The following is a 24,798-nucleotide window of genomic DNA, read 5'->3' as shown; positions in this document are numbered from 1 at the left end:
GAGTGGGAATAAGCAGTAAAACTGGGACACCTGCTAACAAACTACAATGCTTTCTTTCCAGTTACCTGTTCCTTCTGCATATGCATTCAAAATGACATTAAGGCAAACAATGCAGCCATATTTTGAGGTTATACACTGATGGATAACACCTGCAGTAAAAATATAGTTTGAGCTTGTTGAGTCCGAGTTTGTTCATTATTATCCAGTAAAAGGGTTATGTGTTTTTATTTTTTAAGATTCTATTAATGTTACCTTTCCCTCCTGTTGATGTTGGTCAAAAGCAGCAATGAGCTCTTTGGCCCACTGGACTTTCTCCTTACTGGGGGAGAACTCTTCCTGCACAGCCTGAATCTGCCCTGGGTGGATAACCTGCTTACCTGCATGTACAAACACATATCACACAGAAAGACAGTAAAATATGCTAATGATAACTTTCTGTGGTTTGACATAAAATTAAATTAAGACCCATAAGGGCTAATAAAAAAAATGACCTTTTTTATGGGAATGGTTGTGTAAATGGCCTTACAGAGCCGGAGAGAAATAAAAAGTCTGAGAATTGATACAGACTGCTGCTGGCACACACTTGGTGAGAGGGGACAACAAGAACACATGGAGGAATGAAAAACAGGAAAGGCAGAAGACTAAGTTGTATGCATGTTAATGTGTTAGTATGGTCTATGCCAGTCAAGTGAGGATCAGCACAGAACCAGAGGATGTTGCGCATCATGAAAGATTTAAGAGTCTCTTCCCCACTTTGCAGCCCTTTGGTCAAGCAGAATCTTTGCTGAGCACTTAAGACTTGGATATGGTACAGACGCCAACAAGAACAGCACAGTGATGACAAGAGATCAGCCCATGAAAGGCTGGCTGAACCAAGCCGACACACACAAGTGGTCAAGTAAAACATTAAATGCCAAGGACATCCCAGCAAACCAAACACAATTTAAGTAAGAATTACAAGCATGTGCAGATAAATAATAAACCACAACTCGATGCCTTAAAATAACTCAGATTAATGAAATTAAACTTACAAATATGAAGAAAATAATTTTCATGAATATATTTCTATTGTGCTTCTACACATTGTGTTTTTCTCAGACAATTTCAAAAATTACATCTTGTATCCAACAAAACCTGATACCTAACATACAGTTAAGGCTCCGTCTGACACAGACCTTCCCCTCGCCCCCTACTCTTCTGCTCCCACTCTCTCAGTTAAATGTGGGCGAACACCACAGACATAATCCCGTGTACATTTGCAGATCAAACTTGTAGTGATAAGGTAAGGTTATGAAACGTCTGGTGAGAGCGACAGCTCAGTGGCAGTCAGCAGGAACTCGACACTTTAGGGCTTAGCTCTGTCACAGACAACAAATCCTTCAAGATTCTGAGCAGGCGGGCTGCACGAGCAAAAAATTTGGCCCAGGAGAGAGGAGAGGCAAGGAGGGGAGAGGAGGAGAGGCAAAAGACAGGAGCCGATAGGGGAGGAGAGAACTCACACCCTTCACCCCAGCTACCTCAGAAATCCACACATCACAGTTACACAACCAGTTAAAGGCTTGAACAATTACTGACAGAACATAATATCTAAACTTCAGTTTATAATAAATATATAGCTTTAAGAGACTAGTTCAAAGTGGAAACCATGTTCAAAAGACATTTTGTGGCATTTTAGTCACTGCAATTGCATGAGTTCCAATGTGCGTTTCATTGTTTGAAGCAGACTATAACTGCGTATTTTCTGTTAGGCAAACAATCTCCTGTATTTTTTTATGTGTGCTTGTGCATCATCTTGTCTGCAATATATAAATTACAAGAGGAGTGTGTATTCCCTCCTCTGCCACCTGTTTTACTTCTGGGCTGAAGACAGGAGCATGTTTCCACAACAAAATTGGCAGGCTTAAATATACTATAAGACTGAGTGTGTATGTATGTCTGTAGGACAACAGCAGAATGACAGAGTGAAGGAACAGCAAGGGTGACTCAGGTGCCCTCAGTTACAACCCATTGGTTCCCTTAAAATGCATCATTCATGCCCTCTAGCCAATCGTGGCCTGCCATGTGGTGCTGGCATCTCATTGGAGGATTGGTATTTAGCAAAGTGCTCTCAGGCGAATGATGGACAGGGTCCTGGGGATGGAAGTGAAATGTGGTCCCTGAAAAAAGAGAATTTTGTGGAGCAGTTTTCCATTTCTGAGTGGCAAACATATTTACTGGGACTATTCGGTCTTAACAGAAACACACAGTTTACAGCATATAAACTAAATGCTTTATAAAGTAAAGACGCTGAACTATTACATCCCTTAATTCATTAATCCTTAAAGGATTTGATGTCAACATTTTACAAGATTTTGCCTTCACTGTCAAGTGTACTGGTAAGAAGCACCACGTTTGCGCTTCACCAGTGTGTTCTGTGCTCAGTGCTAATGGGTGATATATGCGGCTTAGTTAGTGCCAAGGTCAATTACTGCACAGGTAGAAGCTTTTGGCTGCACTGTATTATTGCTTAAGCTCACTCGGACCAGTAATAGCTACTAAGATTATTCAGTACAGAGTGCACATGGCTTGTAAGCCACTAATCCTGTGCTCTGTGGTGCTTTCCATATCAAATCTAACCATTTATTTCATCAGCCGGCTTCCTCCATTCATTAACTCTTACACCTTTTACCACATGTAAACAACACCTAATGCTCTGACAAATTTCTAATCTGTGCAAATCTTATGATTCAAATGCAAATAAAACAAAACATACTTTTATTGCATACATTTTAGGAACCCCCATGCTACGTATATAACGCAAACTATCACATTTAATATTTGATTGTAAAACTGCAAATACACAAATGATATTGTTTAATAAACCAACTATTCTAAACAGAAAAAAAAAAAAAAAAAAAAAAAAAAATCAGAGTGGCAGTTATTCTGAGATAAATACAGAAATGTACACACACTCACACAAGCCAACAGTACCAGAGAATAGAGATGGCAAATGAGGTCATCCGGAAAATACCTTTCTGTATGAGAGAGCAAGAAGCTCACCTACAAGATGATTTGATGATGTGAAGTAGAGGTAATGTATGCCCAGGCCAGTGCAACACAGATTGGTGCTCAGGGATTCGTGAGTTTGTGCCAAGTGCCTCTTTCTCTCCATATCTTTCTAGTATTAAAGCTGATCAATGTCTGATGCTGTTCTCTTCCGTTCACTGATAAACCATTAAAAAAAATCTAAACATACAGCATGGTGAACGTAGCATCACTTAACCTTTTGCACCTTTGTATATATTTTATGAGTATGGACACCACGGGAATAGTCTGACTGTTTGAAATACCAGAACACACATTTGCTGCATTGAAGGGAGAGTGACTGAAATATCCACTTTGGAACAGCCTGTCTTGCCTTCTGTGGTCTGTTGCATACAGTCTGTGGGGCACAGACACACACGAAAGCGTTGCCTGGCTACAGACACACGCAGAGTGCTGTTAAAGTAGACGCTACCACACTTTACTAATAACTCCCTTTAATCATACTTGCGCACACATGCACATTTGCATACGAGCAGGTATGCACCCTAGTGCACACATACGGACACAAAACGGTTCATGATGGGCAGAACAGAAATGTCAGGCAAGCATTTAAGCACAGTGTTATTCACAATTCACTTCAGCAGCAGATAAAGTGCTAAAAAAAGACATCAGCCAGTTTTAAAACCACAAACACAATGGTCTTTCAGAGATGAAGCCGTCATTACAATGTGCAGTACAAGTGCATAAATATCGAATGAAAAGCCAGGAGATGTACTTTACCCTCCCACAAGTAATCTCCTATTGTTATTTCGAATGAGACAGAGGAGCAAGTCAGTCACAGAGAGACAGAGAATGAAGGAGTTGAGAGAAGTATGTTATCATGCCACAGGGTGGAGTGACGGATGTTTGGAATACAAAAAAAGGACAACAAATGAGAGCGATGTGAAGCGACTGCAGAACTCCAAAGTATATGGATAAGAGGTGGGGTTGGGCTTGAAAAATCTTACCTAGTGAAACGGGCACATTTGAGATGCTAATAGCAGGAACCTTACCTGTGAAGCCCATGAGAGCTCCCTCTCTAGCCTGTTGCCTTAGCCCCTCCACATCTTTGTAGTCGATGTACACCAGGTCAATAGCCTGCAGCCCAAACGCTTTGGTGGTCAAAACCACTTTCTGTCTTGCATATAGAAGCTCCCTGGCATCCTTAGTCCGAGTGGCACCTAAAGGTAAATGTATGTAAGGAGGTACACACAGAGAATGTACAGTAGGTCACATTTCAGTCATGACCTCAGAGAATTAAATCAATATTCAATAAAGTAAGAGGTTCAGGGAAGCTGAAATGGTAAAAGGTCATGAAGAGATGAATAAAAGAGTAACAGATGTCGGGACAGCAATTAATCCCTTTCTTTAAAGAGTGTTTCAAGTCAAACTACACAGTCAAATGTTTCTCTCGCTATCAGAACACAATATCTTTATTTAATTGCAGTTACTGGCTACATTTGATCAAAATCCCAGAGTTGTCCTGATATAAAAGAATATAATTTGTAAAGGAAATGTATTTTCACCTCCATCTCATTCTTTATATTTGTATACCAGGAAGCCTGAATTTGAATGATTTCTAACACATCAATTTTTTTAAAATTAAAAAATATTTGTGACCACTTTTACTGCAGTCATATAATTTAAAAATGCAAATGTGAGTGACCTGTGAGATGTGCAGTATTTATAGACAGGAACAAAACTTAAATTTTACAGTGTAATAGGAGCTATTGTTCTATGTAACAGGAGAAACAGAACATAGCACGATTAAGGCTGACAAAGAAAGATAAAGGCACACAAAGTGTAATAGCTACCTATGCTTGCACAGAAGTCATCAGAGCCAAACACCACACCATCATGGTGAAGACCAGCCTTGGGTGCAAGTCGACGGATTTCCTCACACACCGCCTACAGAGATTATAAATTAGTATAACATAGGCTGACTGAAGTGACAGATGCAAATAGGGAAAGCAAAATTGGACATCTTGGCACAAATGCTGCAGAGTAAACCTAATTATATTCCAATATTCCTACAGTAGGTCGAATAATCTAGGTTTCTGAGTTCCATTCCACTAAATACACAACCTGCAGGAACACAAACATACGCAAACTCAAACACCATGAACAGCAAGAGCCGCCTCTTTTTTCTTAGCTGGTCCAGGACACTTTGCTAAGAGGACTCATACCACTCTAAGTGTTTCAGTATGGGTCAGGGCTAAGGCAACAAAGTTTTTAAACCTGCTTAGTCAAACTGTTAGCCTTCTTCTCATACCACATATTTCCTGATTTAAAATGTTATATTTGCTTATTAATAAGCTCCTTCATAACCGTACCTGTATTTTACATAGGCAAAGTTCTTTAAAAGGTACTTTGTGCTATGAAAACATTTATGATAAGTGTTAATGTTTTGCAAGTGAGGCATTAAAATTTAAATCTGGAATCATAATGGTACCTATGTTGAAAAATGTTAAACAATACCCAAATAATAAGGTTAATTGCTCAGTTAAGACTGTTGGTCAGTGAATAAAGTAAAAAAATAAAATCTGTGGACTGTGGTGAAAATTGTGAAACAATCAGAACGTGTCTCCAGCTTTTGTTGGCCTCCAAATTAATTTCACCACTGGCTGTGCCACTGCAATTTTTTTTTCATGCTTGTAACCTGGGGTTCAGTCTGGGCAAAGATACAGGGCGTTCTCAAGAAAGCACACAGAGGCACCCCCTGCCATTAAAACACACACATACACACACACACGCACAACCACAAACGCAGAGAATTAAAGTGCAGAACTAAAAGACAAATCAAAGGAAGGAAGGACAGCTTGTTTCTCTCCAAATGCCCAAAAACATGCTCTTTTCCCCATGTAGCTGAAGGTCAGCCTGTACTATAACGAGAAGTGTTTCAGTGCTTGCCAAAATATCATTAAGAACTTTTCCACAACGATATTAACAGTTCTAATTAAAAAAATGTCAGCATGTCTGGAAAAGGGTACAGAGGGAAACAGACAGAGAGAGGAAACAAAAAAAGGCTAATTTTCAGACTGCTCGAAACCTTTGAATCTTTTTCATTTTGGACACTTGGAGTGCTCAGCTCGCTGACGCAGTCTTTAATCTAAAGTGAACAATGAAGAAACAGCTAAATGTCTTACGCAGGCAGTTTTTTGGGGGGTTTGTTTGTAATTTACCTTTAAATTGAGCAGGCCCATGGCAGTTTCTACAAAGGTGACCAGGCGAATGGATTCTGTCAGTGCCCGTCCTTTCAAGTTATGCTGAAACCTGTCAACAAACTAAACACACAGGGAAAATTTCATGCACAACTCATTAACAATACCTGGTCTTTCTGTGAATATGAAAAAAAAAAACACAAAACAAAACAAAAAAACCCTGAACCACCAAACAATCAGAATGAATTAATTTGTCTCAGTACATTGTACCTAATACTTTGTTGGAGCACATATTTTCTATTTGGCACCACAGTTATAAAAATAGCTTCTCAGACTTCAGCTTGAATCCATTTGCAATATTGCTGATAATTTGCACAGCTCCTGCAAGGAAACATGTTCTGGTAGACAATATTTCTGTTCATATTCTTGTTCTTCTGTGCTGCCGCCACCCTCAGCGGACTTAATCAATGCATTATTAGTTATGTGACACTGAGACACTCATAAAAAATCATACTGAGACACTCTGCTATTGTGTCAAAGTGAATATAAAACTGGAGGAAAAACTGTTGTAGCAGTAACAATGGTAAACGATATGACACATCTTTTAAAATCCACTCCAGGGTAAGACAGACAAAGGAGGAAAAAAAAGAATCTTATTGTTCAAAAACTCACTTTTGATACAAATCTTGACACCTTTATTACCTACACTGTTCCCACTGCAGCCCTTATTCACAGACACATCAGTGAGGGTTCAAACAGCCAAGAAAGCGAGCACAGGAAAGCAGCAACAAAAGCGAGTGAAATGAAATATTTTACATTATCACCAGGGTTCCTCCATCGTCTGAAGTCTTCTGCTCTACCTTCTTTCACAGGCTCTGCACATCTACAGCATGTGCTCCCCTGAGAGTGTGCACACATGTAAATGCACACATGCACATGCATACACACCGAAAACCAAAAAAGGGAAGAAGAAACAACATTGGGGATGTCTTTGAGTGTGTTTTACTCCTACATTATTCTGTTTTGCATCTCCCCAACATGGTAGGAAACAGGAAGACTGGAGCAACAATCAGAGTGTGATGTGACACTTTGCTGAGGCCTTTATGCTGCATGGCTCCTGCTAATATGCAAGCTCACCTAAGTAGGGCTTTAAAACCAAGTTTAATTCTTTGAAGACCAAAGCATTCCAATTTTTTCCAACAGACCAGTTCACAGCTAGCTCTGGACTGCCAGTGGGGTAGCCCAAATTCCTAAATCTATCATCTGGAAACACACAAAAGCCCCCTCAGTCAGATATTTCCTTTCAAAGCCATTCAAAAAAAAAAAAAAGGAGTAAAAAAAAAAAAAAAAAAAAAAAAAAAAAAAGCTTAGAGTAAAAATGTCTAACTCCATGTCCCCCTTCTTTTTCTTTTTCTTGCTCCCTCTTTGACACACCAGGAAAAAGACAGATATAAATAACCTCAGGTACAGCACTACTATTTTTCTAAATGAAGAGCAAAATAACCCCTGTGCTTGCACTCACCACTCTTGTTCTCAAAACTGAAAGAGTGGGCCTCCATTGAAGGATTTCAAAAATAGGGGCAATTTTAATCATCTCTCCATTCAATCTCAGTTGGATAAATCATATCTGAGAGATTTGCATAAATACAAACCATCAAAGACTTTTCATCTTCAAAGAGGTTTTCAAGACCCAATAGGCTTTGTACTGTAATCATCTGAGGTCACAACCCTGTGGGAGCAAGGCTGCTATGGCAACATAAAAACTAACGCTGGGGGCTTAGCATAATATCCCCCCCTCCTTCGCAAACACAGGAAGGGGTGGGGGGTCCGAGAGGGAGTGTGAAAAGAGGGTGTAGATAAACCTATTTCTGTGACAGAGGAAACTAGATAGATATAGCCTATTGTGGGGAAACCTAGCTGATATTACACACAGAGATTACCACCACTACACTGTTCCATGCAAACCGTAACAAGGCTGCCGTGAGCTGAGTGGCCTGTTTAGATTCTACTGAAGGAAAACAAATGACAGCTCAATGCTGCACCACTGGCTAAAAAGCCTCCAAGTCTGTCTGATTACATGTTTCTGTCCCTCTGTTGTAGTCTCCTCTTCAGCTATTATATATTTTAAGGGTCTGATTTTCACTGCATAAGAGGTGCTGTGGCCCTTGTTCGTTGTTCCTCTCATGCACACAGCAACCATTAGCTGTCAATGGTTCTCAAAACTAGGAGCCTTTAAGATGTTATTCACTAATGAATTGAAAAAAATAACATAAAAGAAGAAATAACACCTCTTCTCGCCATTCAAAGCCTGGCTACAAACAAGCCCTCTGACAATTTCCCCACCCAATCAGGAAAAGAGAAGGAGGGAGAGATGAAGCTAGAGAAAGGAGGCTATAGTGGGACAAGTTTCAATTAATTTTCTTCAAAAGGGGGTCAGATTAAATGTTTCCGGCCTGCTGAAGTGTTCATTTCACAGAGGGGAGCGGAGAAAGGGATGAGGGGAGGGGACAGGAGGAGGAGTGGAGGAGGAGCGGGACAGGGTGCGATTCTTTCGGTCCCGACGCACACCAAATAGTGTGGTGGGCAAAGAATGCACACGGCTCCGAATCTGTGTGAGAATTGTCCTCAGACAAAGGAGGGAGTTACGCCTGTTATAGCCCAATAAGGCCTGTCAGTCACACAAGGACTGGGGGAGAGGAGAAAGGCTGAGCTAAAGATTTTCACACAAAGGGAAACAAGCAAGTCCATCTTTTAGCGACAAATCAGTCTGGAGGTTCCTGTGCTAATATCAATAAAAAGGGAGAAAAATAAACAAGTGAGGGATTTACTGCGCAGCCTTACAAGAGTGGAGAAAATCAGACACAGTGCTTACAACACTGACACATGAAAAGCATATGTAAAACAGCCTGAGCAGGACAAAGATATGATTAGATGGGCATACATGAATGAATCAAAGTCCCATCAAAACTCCAAACTTGACTGTTTTTGCAACACACATGCACCTGCTGATGCAGACAGATACACTGGTAAACATATTCAGTTACAGGAATTTCTCCAGAGAGGAAGTGCACCAATATGAAGGGTTGACTCAAATAAATTTACAACAAACACACAGTGTTTCTTGCCACAAAACACTAGTAGTAGAAGTAAGAGGCAATTATATGCATTTTAGAGTTGTCAACATTTCCACTGTGATTTGCAGCAGAGACTTAATGCAGAACAAAAGTGACTTTTTTAAGTGAGGACAAAGTGTGAAATGGCTGAGCTATAGAAGAGAGTCAGTGAACACCTGTCAGCAATTATACTTGGAAGAAAGAAGCAGGAAGTAGAAGTGTCCTAATTAAAACCACTAGTTAAAAACTTCCTGCTCTTGCTCAAGACCATGTTTGAGTGTGTATATTATATATGGATATAGACATATAAAAGAAGTACTTTTAAACTGAAAAATCAATGAATCGCCTTTGAACCGTTTAAACTGTATTCAGACACAAATAGTAAAGGAGGCAGACTGCAATCTGGCTCCTACTGGTAAGTGAACCATATGGAGCTGATCAGACCTGCATTAATGATGCCACTGTCTCCTGACCTTCAGGACCTGACATCCGTACAGCACCCCTTTTTATAAAACCAAAGTGATGGCAAAGCCCAAGCTAATCTCCTCTTACCTACAGTACAGGTCAAGTTAGTATAGAAACAAACTGCAAACAGTAATTTATATGGTATTTAATGTGTGCAGATTTTCAATAACCATTTTGATAAATCTGGAAATATCTAAAGTCAAATCTTGGCCCTGTGCTTCTAGTGAGACAGGTGACAGGTAACTGGATTTTCTTATTAAACACACCATTAAACATTCACAGTGTAGGTGGAATAAGTAGTTAATCCCTGGATTTAATGATTTAATAAGTTCCTTTTGAATCAATAACCTCAAATAAGCACATTCAGCAGCGGTGAACAAGATTTGCACAACATTCATGAGAAGCTTCTTTAAGATTCCTTGATAAAGCTGGAAATTAATTGTCTCCTTAATGATGGCAGGTTGTCCGAGCTAAGAGGCAGGAAAGAAACCCCAAATCAAAGTTGCTCCTCCTGCCGTACTTCACCACTTAGTTGATGGTTGCATATGCAGCACCCATTGCAAGCCTGATTGTTCATCCTAAACAATTCAACCTTAGTTTCATTAGTCAAATAACAGTAGCGTTGAGGAGTGTGAAGGTGTTCTTATGCAAACTTCATGTGCACAGTGGTGGTGTTTATGGAGAACAGAAACCGCCTCCATGTCCTGCCTTTTTAAAAAAATTGTTTTAACCTCAGTGAGCATTCTGCATTATGCCTTTGGAGTCATCTTAATACTACTATATTATTTATATTACGTACAGGCGGTTTGTTTGTGGACCCCAATAGATATCTAAACTCAGATTGTTTTGTAACCCTTTCTAGTTTCATGCAAACTAATCTAAGAACTCTTGTTTGCAAACCTTATTACCTGTGAATACAGCCTTTCAATACAAAATGGATTGTAAATGCAGGTTTGCAGCAAATTTTTATTAATTATACCTGTCTCGCTCAGTGTTTTAAGTTTGATTCAATTATTTCTTACTCATGATGTGACACAACTTGAGGAAGTGTCCAGTAAATTCAGCAGTGACAGAGGGCACCTTTGTGTTGTTACAGAGAACTATCAGGCTTCTGAAGCTAATCTGAAAAAATGTTGTCCGTTTCTTGAGTGCCAGCCAAGAAAAACACTATCTGTCCCTAAGTCCTGCCAGAGGGATTGATTCCCTCTTTTACTGGGAAATGGAAAAGTTTGTTATGATTGCTTTGAAGATTCCTGTGGTTTCCTCTTACTTCATGAGTTTGTGTAAAAGTACCGCTGTGTATTCTAAAAGACATCCAGAGGTGAAAGACCGAAATGTCACAAGAATTTTTACTCTGGTTTAGTTTGTACTGCAACTTTTTGCTTTACTTTAAATCTGAAAATGAAAGAGTAATTCCAAGATGGACTTACCCATTGCACTTCATGTATGTCTTCAACTTTGGGTAACATGATGGCAGGAGGGAGAACCTCAGCCTGCAGGATGACCTGCATGTCCGCCTCAGCTAAGCCACTGGATACTGAGTTCACTCTCACACACTTCTCTGTCCGGCCAAGATCCAGTTCTGCTAACATTCTGGGAATGGTCTCTCTGGCTTCTGTCTGAATCAGAAAATCATAAACAGAAATCTTGATTACTTAACGTGACTTATTTCAAGAGTACTGTCAGAACATGAGACTACTGAAGTGACTCTGGGTTTCTAGTTACACTAGAAAAATAATGAAAAAGGACAAAAAGAAAAAAAAAAAAGAAGTTGAAAACGGCTGGTGACTTGTGTTACATCTGTTCAACAGTTGCAATAATATCACCTTCAAAAAAAAATAAAAAAATAAAAAAATTCCACTTTATATTAAATTAGTTAATCATGATCATAAATATTTCACTACAGACAAAGTGTGATCAAAGTGGACAATTGACAACACATACATCAATTTGAAATAAGTAACAAGATGAAACATTAAAATATTAAAAAAGAAAAATATATCAGAACTCTCCCTTAGTTGTAGTACATCTATATACAATATGTCCAAAATGAACAAAAGAGGCAGCAAAGAAATCTGTTCTCTCAACGCAGATATTGTATGAGCTGAGCAGGGAGAGATGAGGTGGATGAAAAAAAAAAAAATCAAAGTGAAGCCTACAGTTACTTCCATCGGTAACACAGTAGCACACGCTGCTATATTCAAACCAGATGCTGGGCTATAGAGAACTAGGGATGGAAAGGGGAGAGAAGTCCAGCCAGCGGGAGGAGCAAGGGTCTCAGGAAGAAATGTGGTATGAGTTAAGAAGCATAAGGAAACAGTAGTAAAGGACTTGTCAGGTCACATCAGAGGCTGGAGCCTTTGAGTGATTGTGTGGGTGTTTGGAGATGTTCAAATTTTCCCAATACTATTTATCTGCTAAAAAAAAAAAAAAATCTCTTACAAGGAGTGGGATTAATTAGTCTGTACACCACAAAGGTTCTGAAGATGCTTGTTTATTAAATGTAATGTGGGTAAAATGCTGAATGGATGGAGGCAAAGGGGAATCATGCCATTCAATGGAACTTCATGTTAGATGGGAACTTGGTCATGCAAATGCTTTGAATTCACGGCTCATGTACTAACTCAAATATCTAAAGTAACTGCTCATTAGCAAACTGCACACTGAAGTAGTGCGGTTGCGTACATGGAAGAGAAACTGTATACAGATTAAACACGGAGAGCCCATACATTACAACCTCTTGTAAAAAACGAAGTTAACCTAGGTTAACAGTTGTATGAGAGGTTAAGGGGACCCCTCACAGGACAGCTTCTGAGACAAAAGACTCCTCACTCTGATCTCCTGGAATGCAGAACTGTATTCGATATTATGAACACCCCTTCAGGATTAATAAAATGCGGTATCAAAGAACATATCAAAGATTCACTCAGATTTAATAGGGGTCATGAACAGGCTGGACTGAAATGTATCATCGACATCTCACTCTTGTCTCATTGAATGAGACAACAGTGACTGTCACACCGAATGATGAGTGCACTGTGATCTTTGACTCTTGCTCAGGTTTTGCTGTAACCTCTCTCTTAATGTCACTCTCATAAACCAAGATATACCCATAACTGTATTGTGGTAACTTAAAACGGATGGAGTAATTTATGCAGCCATAACTCACTATTCATAAACCTGCTACTTGCTGGCTAAAGTTTGTCTGTCCCGCTGCAGTTTGTGGTGACTGGAGTAAACTGATCTGTGTGAACTACTGGCTGCCTCATGTGCCAGAAGTCACATTGATTGCGGACAAAAATAATGGTGATCCAAATGATCAAATGGCATGGTTTATAACATTCACAGATCTAAAATGACTGGAGAGGACTGCTTCTATGGCTTCAAGCTTAGCCTGATATACACATACCAGTCATTGAAAGGATTGTCCACTACCTTTCTACTTTTGCAATGGTATTTCTGAAACCATAGTGCCAGGAAGGGCTAAGATGAAGATCAGGTCACTGTGCACTATCCTTTTTTTTTTACATTTCTCTCAATCTTTAAATTGAGAGAGATTATTCTGCCAGACACCTTGACCCCTATGGGCTCTGCTACTCTGAGCTTGAATAAAGCCCTTTGAAAAGGAGATATTTTACATTAATGGACAGCCATCCAACAAGTTGCTTCAAAGCTCCTTCCCCAATCACCTGATGTCCTATGGAGAGCTCACCCAACGTCAGCTCCATCTCCTCTTTGATTCCCTCCACCATCCTCATCATTAGAAGCTGACACACAGGCAGGCAAGCAGTAGGCCGACAGCCAGGGCCGTCGAATGCATAGATGCACACGAGAAGCTTTTCAAGTGCAGAGAGGCTGACCTTCCAGGAGAGCAAGGGAAGCTCCTTAACACACAGCCTGAGCCTTGACTCTCAGGATCCTACAGAGTGCTGTGTATGTGTGACACAGCGTGGCTACCGCCTCGTAGACACCACATCAGACTGCAGCGTCCAAACTGATGTGTGTACAGGACACAGCGGGAGCACATTCCTCTCCAGCATCCGATCATGGATGTCCAGCCCTGCCATCATGCAGCTTGAAACAAGCAACGTCAAGCATCGCCTCTGGATAGACTCTGGGTGTCAACTCGCACACCCTGTGCCTTCATTCAATTTGAATCAGATCATAAAGGCTAAAAAGCCTGCATGACATGATGTATTTTTGAAAGGACATAAGAAGGAATAGAATATTTTTGTAGTAAAATGCCATTATGTACACTAACCTGGAAGCCTGGAAGGCAGCAATAAAAACAATTGGCAATAATTCAGATAATTTACAACATTAAAAAGATGATGTCATCTTACAATACTGCTAACAGCTGTCTGGATTCTTAAAAACAACTTGTTTGTACAGCACACCTTTAATCACTGACACATTGCCTTCAGACAGTACAGTATATTTTTTCTTCTGAAAGTCCATACAGTTTTGTGCAAAAAGAGTGGGAGATCATGAGCCACAATGAGCATAGTTGTTTCTCCATTTCTTTTCTTACATTTTGAGAGCTGGCGTTTTGCACCCTGCTGTGCAACTTGCGATGCCATTTAAAACTAGCTGTAGACTATTGCAGGTGAAGGCTGCCTGCCTGAAGTGTGACTGTGTATTTATTTGTTCATCTGTCTTTGTCAGTATTTGTGTGTTAGGGTGTGTATGTGTTACAAGGCTTCAAGTCATCATGGAGGGGTTTTGACAAGTGACACACTGCACACCACAAAGCTGGAGTGAGATGACTGACTAATTCAGGCTACACTGATAACAGACGTAGCAGAAAAAGATTCAGGCCTTCACTTTGTCAGATGGAGGCACACTGTGCTTTCCGTTATCTTGTCAAGACAGACAACAAGACATAACTAGCAGGATCGAGAAGGAGGAATTTGTAAATCATGAACCTGCTTGTCATAGTTGGTCAAAACTGACAGCCTTAGGTGGGGGAAAAACAGCTAATTATTACACAATAGTTATACACATTTATTAGCCATGAAAGATTCTCATTACGGCTCTTTGGTTGCAGTTCATTACAAGCTTCATGGCAGTGTTTCCAGGAAATAAATTCCCAAGGCTTTGAGGAAAACAGAGGCTGTTAGGATAATAATTTACAATACATACTATCTATCCTGTGGATAATCAAAATTACTTACTGAGATTTTTTTCTCCCTACCAATTCATGTTTCATTTGCAACTCCCACTATGGTCTCCACAAATCATCATCACAAAATTCTCTCTAATTTGCTATGAGTCTAAAACTCTGCATTCACACTCACAATCACTAACACAGGCTAATACTGAACTTTCTCTCTATTAACCTCATTTTGAATTTGAATGTATATATAAAACTGCTACTGGAATGACATATCATGACTGTGTTTTTGCATTTTATTTCTTTGGAACACAAATTAGTTATTTAAAAAAAAAAAAAAAAAGCACAAATAAGATGCACAGATGACAATTTAAAATGTGGAAAGCAGAACACTGTTGTACGCGAGGAATCTGCTACAATGTTCTTGAATATTGCAAATGAAACTGAAGCTGTTCAATGTGGTTTGACAGAATTTTTAGACAAAGGATTGCCTGGAGTTGACTCAACCTTGTGTCATAATCAGTTCAAGTGTCCAAAGTGCTAATACGGTGAAGAATTAATAAGGTGAAATGCAACAAATAATCTGCAAGCATACACTCAGTCGCAATGAGGCACTTCGTATGTATCTAACACAACTGAGATCAATGCTAATCTGTTACTTAACATGACCTGCTATTTGGACTAATGTAAAAGAGTAAATTTTTTGCAAACTAAGATGGATATGCCATTCCTTATCCCCCCGACCCCTCAGAAACACCCACATCTGCTTCAGTCCTTCCTTCTTTCATGTTTGTCTCTCCTCAACACCTTCTCCATCATCACTCCTCCTACTGGGGTTACTCTCCAAGTGTTGGGTGCGTTGCGCAGCCCACGTAGCACAGAGCGGTGCCGGCTGTGGCTTTGCCAGTGAAAACAAGAGTGTAACAGGATAATGAGAGAGGGAGAGAGGACCTCTCTGTTCTCTGTGCCTCAGCATTTTCCAGTCCCTCGCTTGGCCTCAAACCTCACCCTTAATCCACGGTATCATGAGTTGCATGTTTCAAAAGACAATCAAGGGAACTGGGAAAGTTGAAATGTAATCTATAAAATGTATGCCTTATACAGAATATAAAAAAGACACACATGAGGAAAAAAAGTTAAAATTTTCATTTCTTTAAATTGTTCCAATCTGTATGTATCTCATCACTAGACAAGAGCTCTCCATTCCTAACCAGCATAATCAAATCACAGCACTGTCATCACTCTCCTATGATCTCTGACCTCTCATTCACCTTTGGTACCCTCTCAAAAGACTCCAATCGATACCTGACACATGACACTTAATGCACACACACACAGACAGACACAGACAGACACAGACAGACACACACAGACACACACAGACACACACAGACACACACAGACACACACAGACACACACAGACACACACAGACACACACAGAGTGATAAGGTTTGAAATGGAAGGCTTTTCTGATCAGGCTGGGACTGGGTCTATTTTCTGGCTGAACAGCTCACATCCCGTTTGTGAGTCTTGGCAGCCTGACTGGGAGTTTCTCTCAAGTCTCATGGGTGCTCTGAGGTGTTGAACACACAAGTACACACATTCACACAAGCACATGTATATACAGGTACATTAATACACCCACATACTTGCACACACTACATATAAATGTTCAGTATTCATAATTCAACGGGCTAACATTATTTCCCAGGAGCTCATTCTGTCCAGAGTTTAGTCATTTGAATCCACTTAAATGGAGAGCAGATCTTTCAGTGTCCTCTTGAATAACATAGTGAGCACTGAACTGAGTTCATGTATCCATTGACAGTTGACTGCATAATTTATGTCAAGATGAAAGTCTCTGGTGATTCACACAGTTCATGCATAGACCAAAGCTGACATATTGACTGTACTAAAACCAAATAAAGGTAATGACTGTAATAATGTCATCCACTCCACTCTACTGCATTCTTCCTTCAGCTCACCGCAGCCATGTAGTGTTACTAGGTGAAGGAGAACAGATTGAAATGAAATGAGGGCGAACAAAAGCCCAAAACCGAATAGTCTTTGAGGAAACAGGACTGAAAAATATTTCTAATGACAAGAAAATGTGATTTAACCAGATGTGATTTTAGCCTATTATCAGTTTTTCCTGCAAAAGAAGTCACAATTAGTGTTAACAAAAAACAGGAAATACATAGCATCTGGTGCTTATAACCCCCCCCCATCCTCCACCACTTATAATACAATATCCCTACAATAAATACTTCCTTTGTGAAATCTGTAATACTTGTTAAAATTGTAACAGGAGGGTGTTTATTCAGCTCTCTGAATTTTTCAGGCTGACATTTGTCATACCGCATTGTTTTATTCTGCATTTATTGCGTTCTGTGGTCATGCTGTGGCCCTTTATGTACAACATGGCTAGTTATTGGTATTTTTGTCATTAGTAATTTGTATATACAGGTACCAACTATACAAATGTTCATTAATGTTAAGTGATATAAAAAAAAAACAATCTCTCCTCTTATTATTGTAATGTTGCGCCACAAACTGATTAAAAAAAAAAAAAAAAAGCTTCAAATGGTGCAGATTAGTTTCAGCGGAGGTTATTCTAGATGCTTTATGCCTTCAGATGGACAAATAGGAAATTAACAGGTGGCTCTGGTTCTGAACCCAGGATTGAACCCAGGACACTGTTTCTCTGTCATATTTGAGTGATGTACAGTTGGCTGCCAACCGTAACAAGTTGCGTTTGTGCTTACGTGCGTAGATGTTTATCCATATGTGTCTACATGTGCACACTTCAGTGTGTGCCTGTTTGTGTTTTGTGCATCTTGTGTGCATTTTCAGGCGCGTGCTGGTGTGCGAGAGGTGCTCCCCGTTGTGTCACCGCGCCACCATGCCATCTGGAGAGGAAATCGAGTGTGAAGTACAGTATAGTTTGGGACCAAGCTCCGTGGCAGCGGCTCAGCAGTAAGTTCATTAGTTCCAAACTTCCAGGGATTAGGAGAGAATCTCTATGGCAGAGAGGCAGGGGGGAGTCAGGGAGGATGGAGGGACCCATGTGGGGAAAAGAGAGGGAGAAAGACCAGGAGGAATACTGGACCATAGGGCACTAAGAGACAGAGAAAGAACATGAACGAGAGAGATAAACAATCTTAACCCTGAGGACCCTAGAGAGGGGAGATGAGCAAGAGAGAGGCACAATAAAAGAACAAGACAGCGAGGGAGCAAGGAGGAGAGAGGACAGGTGTAGCCGTCAGTTCCGCTCCGGGGTTTCAACCTGCCCTCCCTCTTCCTCCACCCCACTGATCATACAGATATGATGATATGTGTAAGAGTGTTAGAGCAGTCAGCCTTGTCTTCCCTCCCCTCTCTCCTCCTCCTTCTCTACCCTCTGGGTCCATGGTGACAGTTAGCAAGCTCTGGGTGGCTCCTACCCTTTACTCCCTTTCTCATCTCCCTGCCTCTTAAGCAGTCAGCATTACTGCCAAGATGGAGCGCAGACATTTTTGGAGTCAAAGCGACAGGCAATTAAAGTGGGCACTCCTGGATTTCAATTTGCAAGGGGAGGGGGATGGACTGACCTTCATTGCATACCTTTTTGTCATGAATATCCTTCCCTGTTTTAAGGTGAAGGTGAAAGATAATGAAAAGAATACATTAATGAACATATAACAGGAGGGTGGTTTTGGGCAGTACCACCATTTAAGGTCGATCCATGAATACACAGTAACAAACCTCGTGTTTCACCTAACCAGTGGTTCAGCGTGGCATTTAGTTAGCTCAGCCTGTACTCTGCTCACATTCTCTCTCACTAGAAAGAGCCAGACAAGCATTAAGAGACCATTGTTGAGGCCTGGCATCTCTTGGCAAACACTCAGTGCCGACTGTGCGGTTGTCATGGTGAATAATATTGCATCTAATGTATACTATATTGTTTCTTCACTGTAGAAAATAGGAACAAACACATATATGTAAGTTAATTCTCTCATGTATTTGTGTCAAACCTGCAATTCAATATCAGTTTAGCTTCAGTTTTTCAACAATTGCTACTTTATTAGCAAACACCACTAGTGATGTTTTCTCTTATAGCTGTAATTTCACAGAAGTCTTATATATTGAGCTCACTAAAGCATGTGAATTGAATGTGAATCTGTCTGTTAGATCAGCTCGATGCTGTTTGCCATTCACAGCATGACTTATTGTGGCTTAAATTGTATCTCCATAATAAAAAGCAATGTGTTGTTATACAAGGGTATAAACCTGATTGGCTAATTCAGCATAAAGGTGGGCCTCAAGGTACTCCTCTAGCCCCCCTTGAACTTTCTATTTTTATTAATGATCTATCATTATTTTAATTCCTGAGTATTGAGTTCAGTTATATGTAAATGATACCATTGTTTATACACACATCAAAATTTCTTCTTCACTAATAGAATGGACTTTGAAATCTCACTTTATCATTCCACATTTAAGCGTGTGGACTGACTGAGTTCACTTAAAAACCACAGGCCATTGAAAAGAGTTAATTTTGGAAATGTCTTTGAAAGGTTCTCTATTTTGTCAGATTGTTTTATATTTTATGTGAGACTTGCATCACAGCTTATCTTCCTCATACTGGACTATGCCAACATTGTTAACAAAAGGTTTCTACAAAAGTAACAATCTTCCTCTTAATGTCATATCAACTCTGCAGATTTACACTGGAATATTCTTTTATATGCATCATTGACCAATGCTTGACACTTTTAATTGGCTCTTAACAAGAATTTAATGAATTACCTTCTTTTTAATTATGCTTATTGCACTGAAATACTCTGATCAGCCCTTATTTACTGTACTTTATTTCTCTAAAGAAATTGGTAAGAGATTTAATGTTTAGAGCTCCTTCATTCGTAATAAATTACGTTGTTCTTTGTCTTCATTTGCCTTTCTATAAATGTTGCTCTCTTTACTTTAAAACAAATTGCATTAATTTTAGTAAAGCTATAATTCTTGGTATATAGTTTATTTTTATAATAGTGTATCTGAAGAGTAACTATTTTTGTTATTGAGTAGATTCTCTGCTCTTTTGCATTGTTCTGTGTTGCTCTTTGTGTTCTGTAATGCTTTTATTTTTTGTTTTGTTCTTGGTTGTGTTTGTGTTGGGACCTCCTTTGAAAACAAGATAATACATCTCAAAGGGTTTATTCTGATATAATAATAAATTAGATATTTTGTTTTGTTTATGATTCAGTTGGTCCCAAAACAAAAGAAAGAACCCCACAAATGACTGTCAGGGGTGTAGAATTTTGCATCAATTATTCCATTTAGGTAGGTATTTATTATGGCATGGGGACATACAATTGCCTATCATGTACATCTAATTTGCATAACTTGACACTATGACAAATCATTATAAAGTTATTTACAGTAGGTGCATCAAAACTCAATATTTGTTTTCTTTTTGTTTGTTGTTCATAGTGCCTCAGAAATCACCTCTTACTGGATGCATTTATTAATTGTGTCCCTTAAGTGTTTTAATTATTTAAAGTATTACTCAAGAGGGACTAAATTTGTCTCAACACTTTCTCAGTAGTGTAAGTCTGTCTTGCTGTCCAACAGAACTGTCTGCACAATTGTCACTGTGGCTGTTTACTCAAGAATTGCAGTAAAAGCTGTACATTTTGCAGCACAGAGGCAGCAGCTTCTGTATTCCATCAGTGTATGTGGGATGCTTTCAGGCATAGTGCTGTTGTGTAAGTCATTTGCACTTTCAGCACAAATCACTGTAGTTATGTGCTAAATGCTGAAGAAAAAAAATGACAGAAATAAGGTAATGTACATAAAGGGTGAAATGTGAGTTATTGTGCAGTTGTGTTAATTGAGTAGAAGCTTTGTTCAGACTTGCATTAGCTGGACATACTGGAAATACAGAGCTGATATGACTCTAGACAAGTTTCACCCAGATGTTACAAATATTTATGTAAGCCATGAAAAATCAGGTGCAGCATCTCTTTATATAAATTTCATTTTGGATGCTACATATATTGCATATCTTAACCAGAATACCCTAAAATACATCTTGCATGACTCCAAATATATAGTGTTTCCTCACTAAGACAAAGTAAATACAGACAAATGGAATTTGACTTAGTTCCTAAAGTGGGGAGTAAGTTAACATCTGTACGTAACACTTCACACAAATGAATAATTTGAGAAATTTTTTGAAAATCCAACTTTTTTTAAGGGTAGTAAAAAAGTACAAAATGATTATGAATAATTGGAAATTATTTTTCAAAACCAATGGGTATGTAGTAATCCCCAGAAACCTTTATGCACAGAGAAACACACACTGTAAGCGCTGTTTATCCAACAAGAAAAATCATCTTGAGGGAAGGTATAACTACACAACAACCCCCATGGATTTCCAATTGCCACAGAGGAGAAAGAAGCTGAGAGTGTGGGAAGTAAAGAAAGGGTGGCAGTAGGAAAGGTGCATTTTGTTATTGAGTAAATAACAAATTTTTATATTACACAGTATGACAAAGCAAAAACATAATAGATAACAGGATTTTTGAATTCTCGGTCAGACTGTATGATGTCAATGAATAGCTAAAATCCGCTGCTATGTTTTGTACTATGTTGTACCAGATGACTAATGTTATTTCCCCCTTTTCTTCCACACCACATACAAAGCCTAATACAATCCACTACATGTACAACTCGCCAGCTAACTGAGAAAGGGCCACTGAAAAGGAAAGATATAAAGAATCTTTGTCATATTCAAAATTTACAATTGCTTCCAGTAAACAAACAAAGTTGGAAATGTTTTACATGAAATTACTAGGTTGCTAAAAGAATACATTAGGTTAAGGCAGTATATGTTTGCTGAAATAAGATAGAGACATGGACCTGTCACAGGCTGACGGCTCAAGAGTCTAGCGTCTGAATTCTTCTCAAGCCTGAATGGCTGCTTCAGTCTTGCATTCCTCTCCACATTTCCCCTCTAACACATAATAAAGACAGAAGCTATGACATCCACCAACTCCATCGCAGGGTCACAGTTTTAGCCTGTCAGTCACACAGGCCATCATCTTATTGTCTTTGTTGACTACAGGAACAGCCTCCAGCCATATCAATCATCTTTATTATCATGACTTAAAAACCTTTGTTAGTTAACTTTTTACCCGGGCCCCTTCTTTATCCCACTCTCCAATCACAATTTCATGGGCAGTTCAGGAGGACCAATGGGGAGGTCGTGTGGGCGGGAGGAGAATGCTTTTAACCTGCTGCATCTGGTGCTTTCCCGCTGCTTACCCAGTGGGACATGGTCACCTTGTTTTAAAGGACTCTGATAGGGGGGAACCACTGCCTTTATTCCATCATAATGGGGTGAAATGTGCTTGTTTTAAACATCTCACTTAGGTAGTTTTCCTTTCAGTGATTAAGACCAAGCACCTGTCTGTAGAACAGCTGTGTGTGTGTGTGTGTGTGTGTATATGTGTGTGTGTTTGTGTGCTCCTTGCTGACTTGTTCATATGATGTTGCATTTCCTTATGCATGTGCCTCTGTGTGTTTTGTACCTTTTTGCTGAGGGCTACACCATCCTCACAGTCTAAGACAGCACAGTCAACATCCAACGAGGCTAGTTTCCTCAATTTTCGCTCATCATTGCCAGGGCAGTAGAGGACCGCCCTGCGGGGTATGTAGCGCAGCAAGGGGCCTGCAGAGTGATGGTGTTGACGCCATGCTTTGGTATACAACTGCCAGGCTGTGGGCAGTAGCCAACCACTCTCCCTGTCAACACAGATATGTACATAAATAAGCACATGATGGCACACTGACATATCTATGCATTTGTGTACACTACCTAAAAACACTCAGGCAGGGGTACCATGAATCTTTAGGGCATAGTTTAGTACATTTATTATCAACACAGGGCTTTAAAAAAAAAAAAATAATAATTTATCTTCTTAATATACAGTGTTTTACACATGAAGAAAGAGGCTGCATCCTTCAGACTAGAGTGAAAATCTGGAAACGTTTCATTTTGGGAGTTCTATTTGCCTTTCAGGGGTTCATTGAAGTGGATGAGAGATGTTGACCTGTGCTTTGGCACTCTTTGTTGGGAACAAACTCACCCAAACACTGAGCTACTCATATGCTAATGTTGCCACACTGCTGAATCTCTAGGCGGGGCAGAAAGTGAATGAGTAGGGGTGTTAGCAGTGGTTGGATGGAAAGACTCTGGTTTTGGAAAGAAACTGTCGATGTGTTAACATTTTTAAATGGCCAAAGTTGTAACTTTATGACTGTTAGCGACACTGTAGGGACAAAACCATCTTTAAAGAAAAATCTGCTCTTTTAGTCAAACAAGGAAGAAAGACAACAAGATAAAAAGGTACAGGCGTTTCAATATGGAATTGTGATTCAAAATCTTTATCCAAACGTTTTGCATTACCACATTTATTTTATTTAAGTAAAGGTTAACACAAAGTTTTGTAACAGCCTTTTGGATTTTCAGTAATTTTACTTAATTTTCCTTTTAAATGCCAAAGCTACATGCAGCTTCCAGTTTGTACATGACACAAACTGAAAGATTTAAGTACACTACAGCTTCGTAAGATATGGTTTTTAAAAAATATAAAACTGCTTTATTATGTTGCACCAATTACTAATTCTCTAGATACTTGGATTTTTCTTTTTAATCAGTTTGAGTAAAATCTTTACAAAAAAACTTCTGCATTTCATTTTTTAAAGCAGCACCCACTGGGGATACAGGAACAAAACAAAAGGCACAGCATTCTTAGCTGGATAACAAAAATGATGAAATATTACACTGACTATCTCTACATCCACCAAGTAGTGTCATATAGTTCACACACAAGGTCACAAACACACAGTAATGCTGACCTGTGTTCCCCCCTCCCATCCACATATATATCCACACTCACAACTGCACACATCAATAATCACAATCATTGCACATGTTAATTATTTGTTCAATCAATTCTGCTTTGAAATTACTGACCTTAATTAAACAGCTAGATGTTTAGGATCACATATACAGTGGCTTTATATAGTACCCAAATCCCTTAACTTGTTGCACGCACAGTATTACACATGTTTTGACTTTTTCATTATGGGTTTATAATTTTATATGGGAAAAAAAAATTGAAATTAAATCTACAACTCTGCCTGTTCCACTAGTGAACCTGGCTTGAGGATTCATATTGACAAGAGAAAGAAAGGGGAGTTGGTTTTCCTTCTGTTAGAGGGATTTAATTATTTTCTCCTTGTCTTTTTCAATATAAAAGGAGCTAAAGTCACCTCAATAGTCACTTAATCCTGTCAACTACGCTTCCACATGCCCTCCAGTCCCATAAGTCCTAATCTGCACTGAGATGTTGTGGCTGGCGCAGGCAGTTAAAACCAATTCAGGTTGCTCCCAGCATTTTATTGCTTCTAGGTACATAGAGTCTATTTGGACTGAGGACACAAAAGGCTTGGGGAGAAAGTATAGCAATGGCCGGGGGAGGACTGTGGCACACCACCATGCAAATTGTGGACCAGTGAAAATAGATAAAGCCCACAGTCATTCTTGGAACAAAAGACTACAGGACCCAAATTGATAGGCAAAAGCAGAAAAAGCAAACAAAAAAAACCCCCCAAAAAAAATCAGAAAGGAAAATAATGGGTAAGATGATGGCAGTAGAAGTGCTGAGTGGTAGGGGGCAAGAGGGAGCTGTTGAGACCTAAATAAAAATCAGTCTTTTCTTTGCATACTGCCCAGGGGGAAATGTTAAAAAACCCTACTAAGTGCCCACTTAGGAGGCACATATTATAGCAATATATTTTAATTTAACTGAAGTACCAAAAGATGATGGCTGTAA

At 39.4% G+C, this 24,798-nt stretch overlaps 1 protein-coding gene across 2 annotated transcripts in view; it reads right to left on the bottom strand.

The window, feature by feature from the left end:
* The window catches only part of clybl (citrate lyase beta like), a 61,488-nt gene that overhangs the window by 10,600 nt on the left and 26,090 nt on the right, over positions 1 to 24,798 (bottom strand). For both annotated transcript variants that reach the window (XR_003294937.1, XM_026294895.1), the window contains exons 2-7: positions 22,489 to 22,702; positions 11,233 to 11,421; positions 6,246 to 6,347; positions 4,878 to 4,971; positions 4,077 to 4,244; positions 253 to 377 (exon numbers count right to left, since the gene is read on the bottom strand). Coding sequence is in view for 1 of the 2 variants with exons in the window: in XM_026294895.1 (XP_026150680.1) it covers positions 253 to 377; positions 4,077 to 4,244; positions 4,878 to 4,971; positions 6,246 to 6,347; positions 11,233 to 11,421; positions 22,489 to 22,702 (892 nt within the window). In the remaining variant the exon portion in view is untranslated. The remainder of the gene's footprint in view (positions 1 to 252; positions 378 to 4,076; positions 4,245 to 4,877; positions 4,972 to 6,245; positions 6,348 to 11,232; positions 11,422 to 22,488; positions 22,703 to 24,798) is intronic.

This window comes from Mastacembelus armatus, chromosome 21 (genome assembly GCF_900324485.2).
Source record: "Mastacembelus armatus chromosome 21, fMasArm1.2, whole genome shotgun sequence".
NCBI lineage: Eukaryota > Metazoa > Chordata > Actinopteri > Synbranchiformes > Mastacembelidae > Mastacembelus > Mastacembelus armatus.
This window is presented reverse-complemented; position numbering and strand designations above follow the sequence as displayed.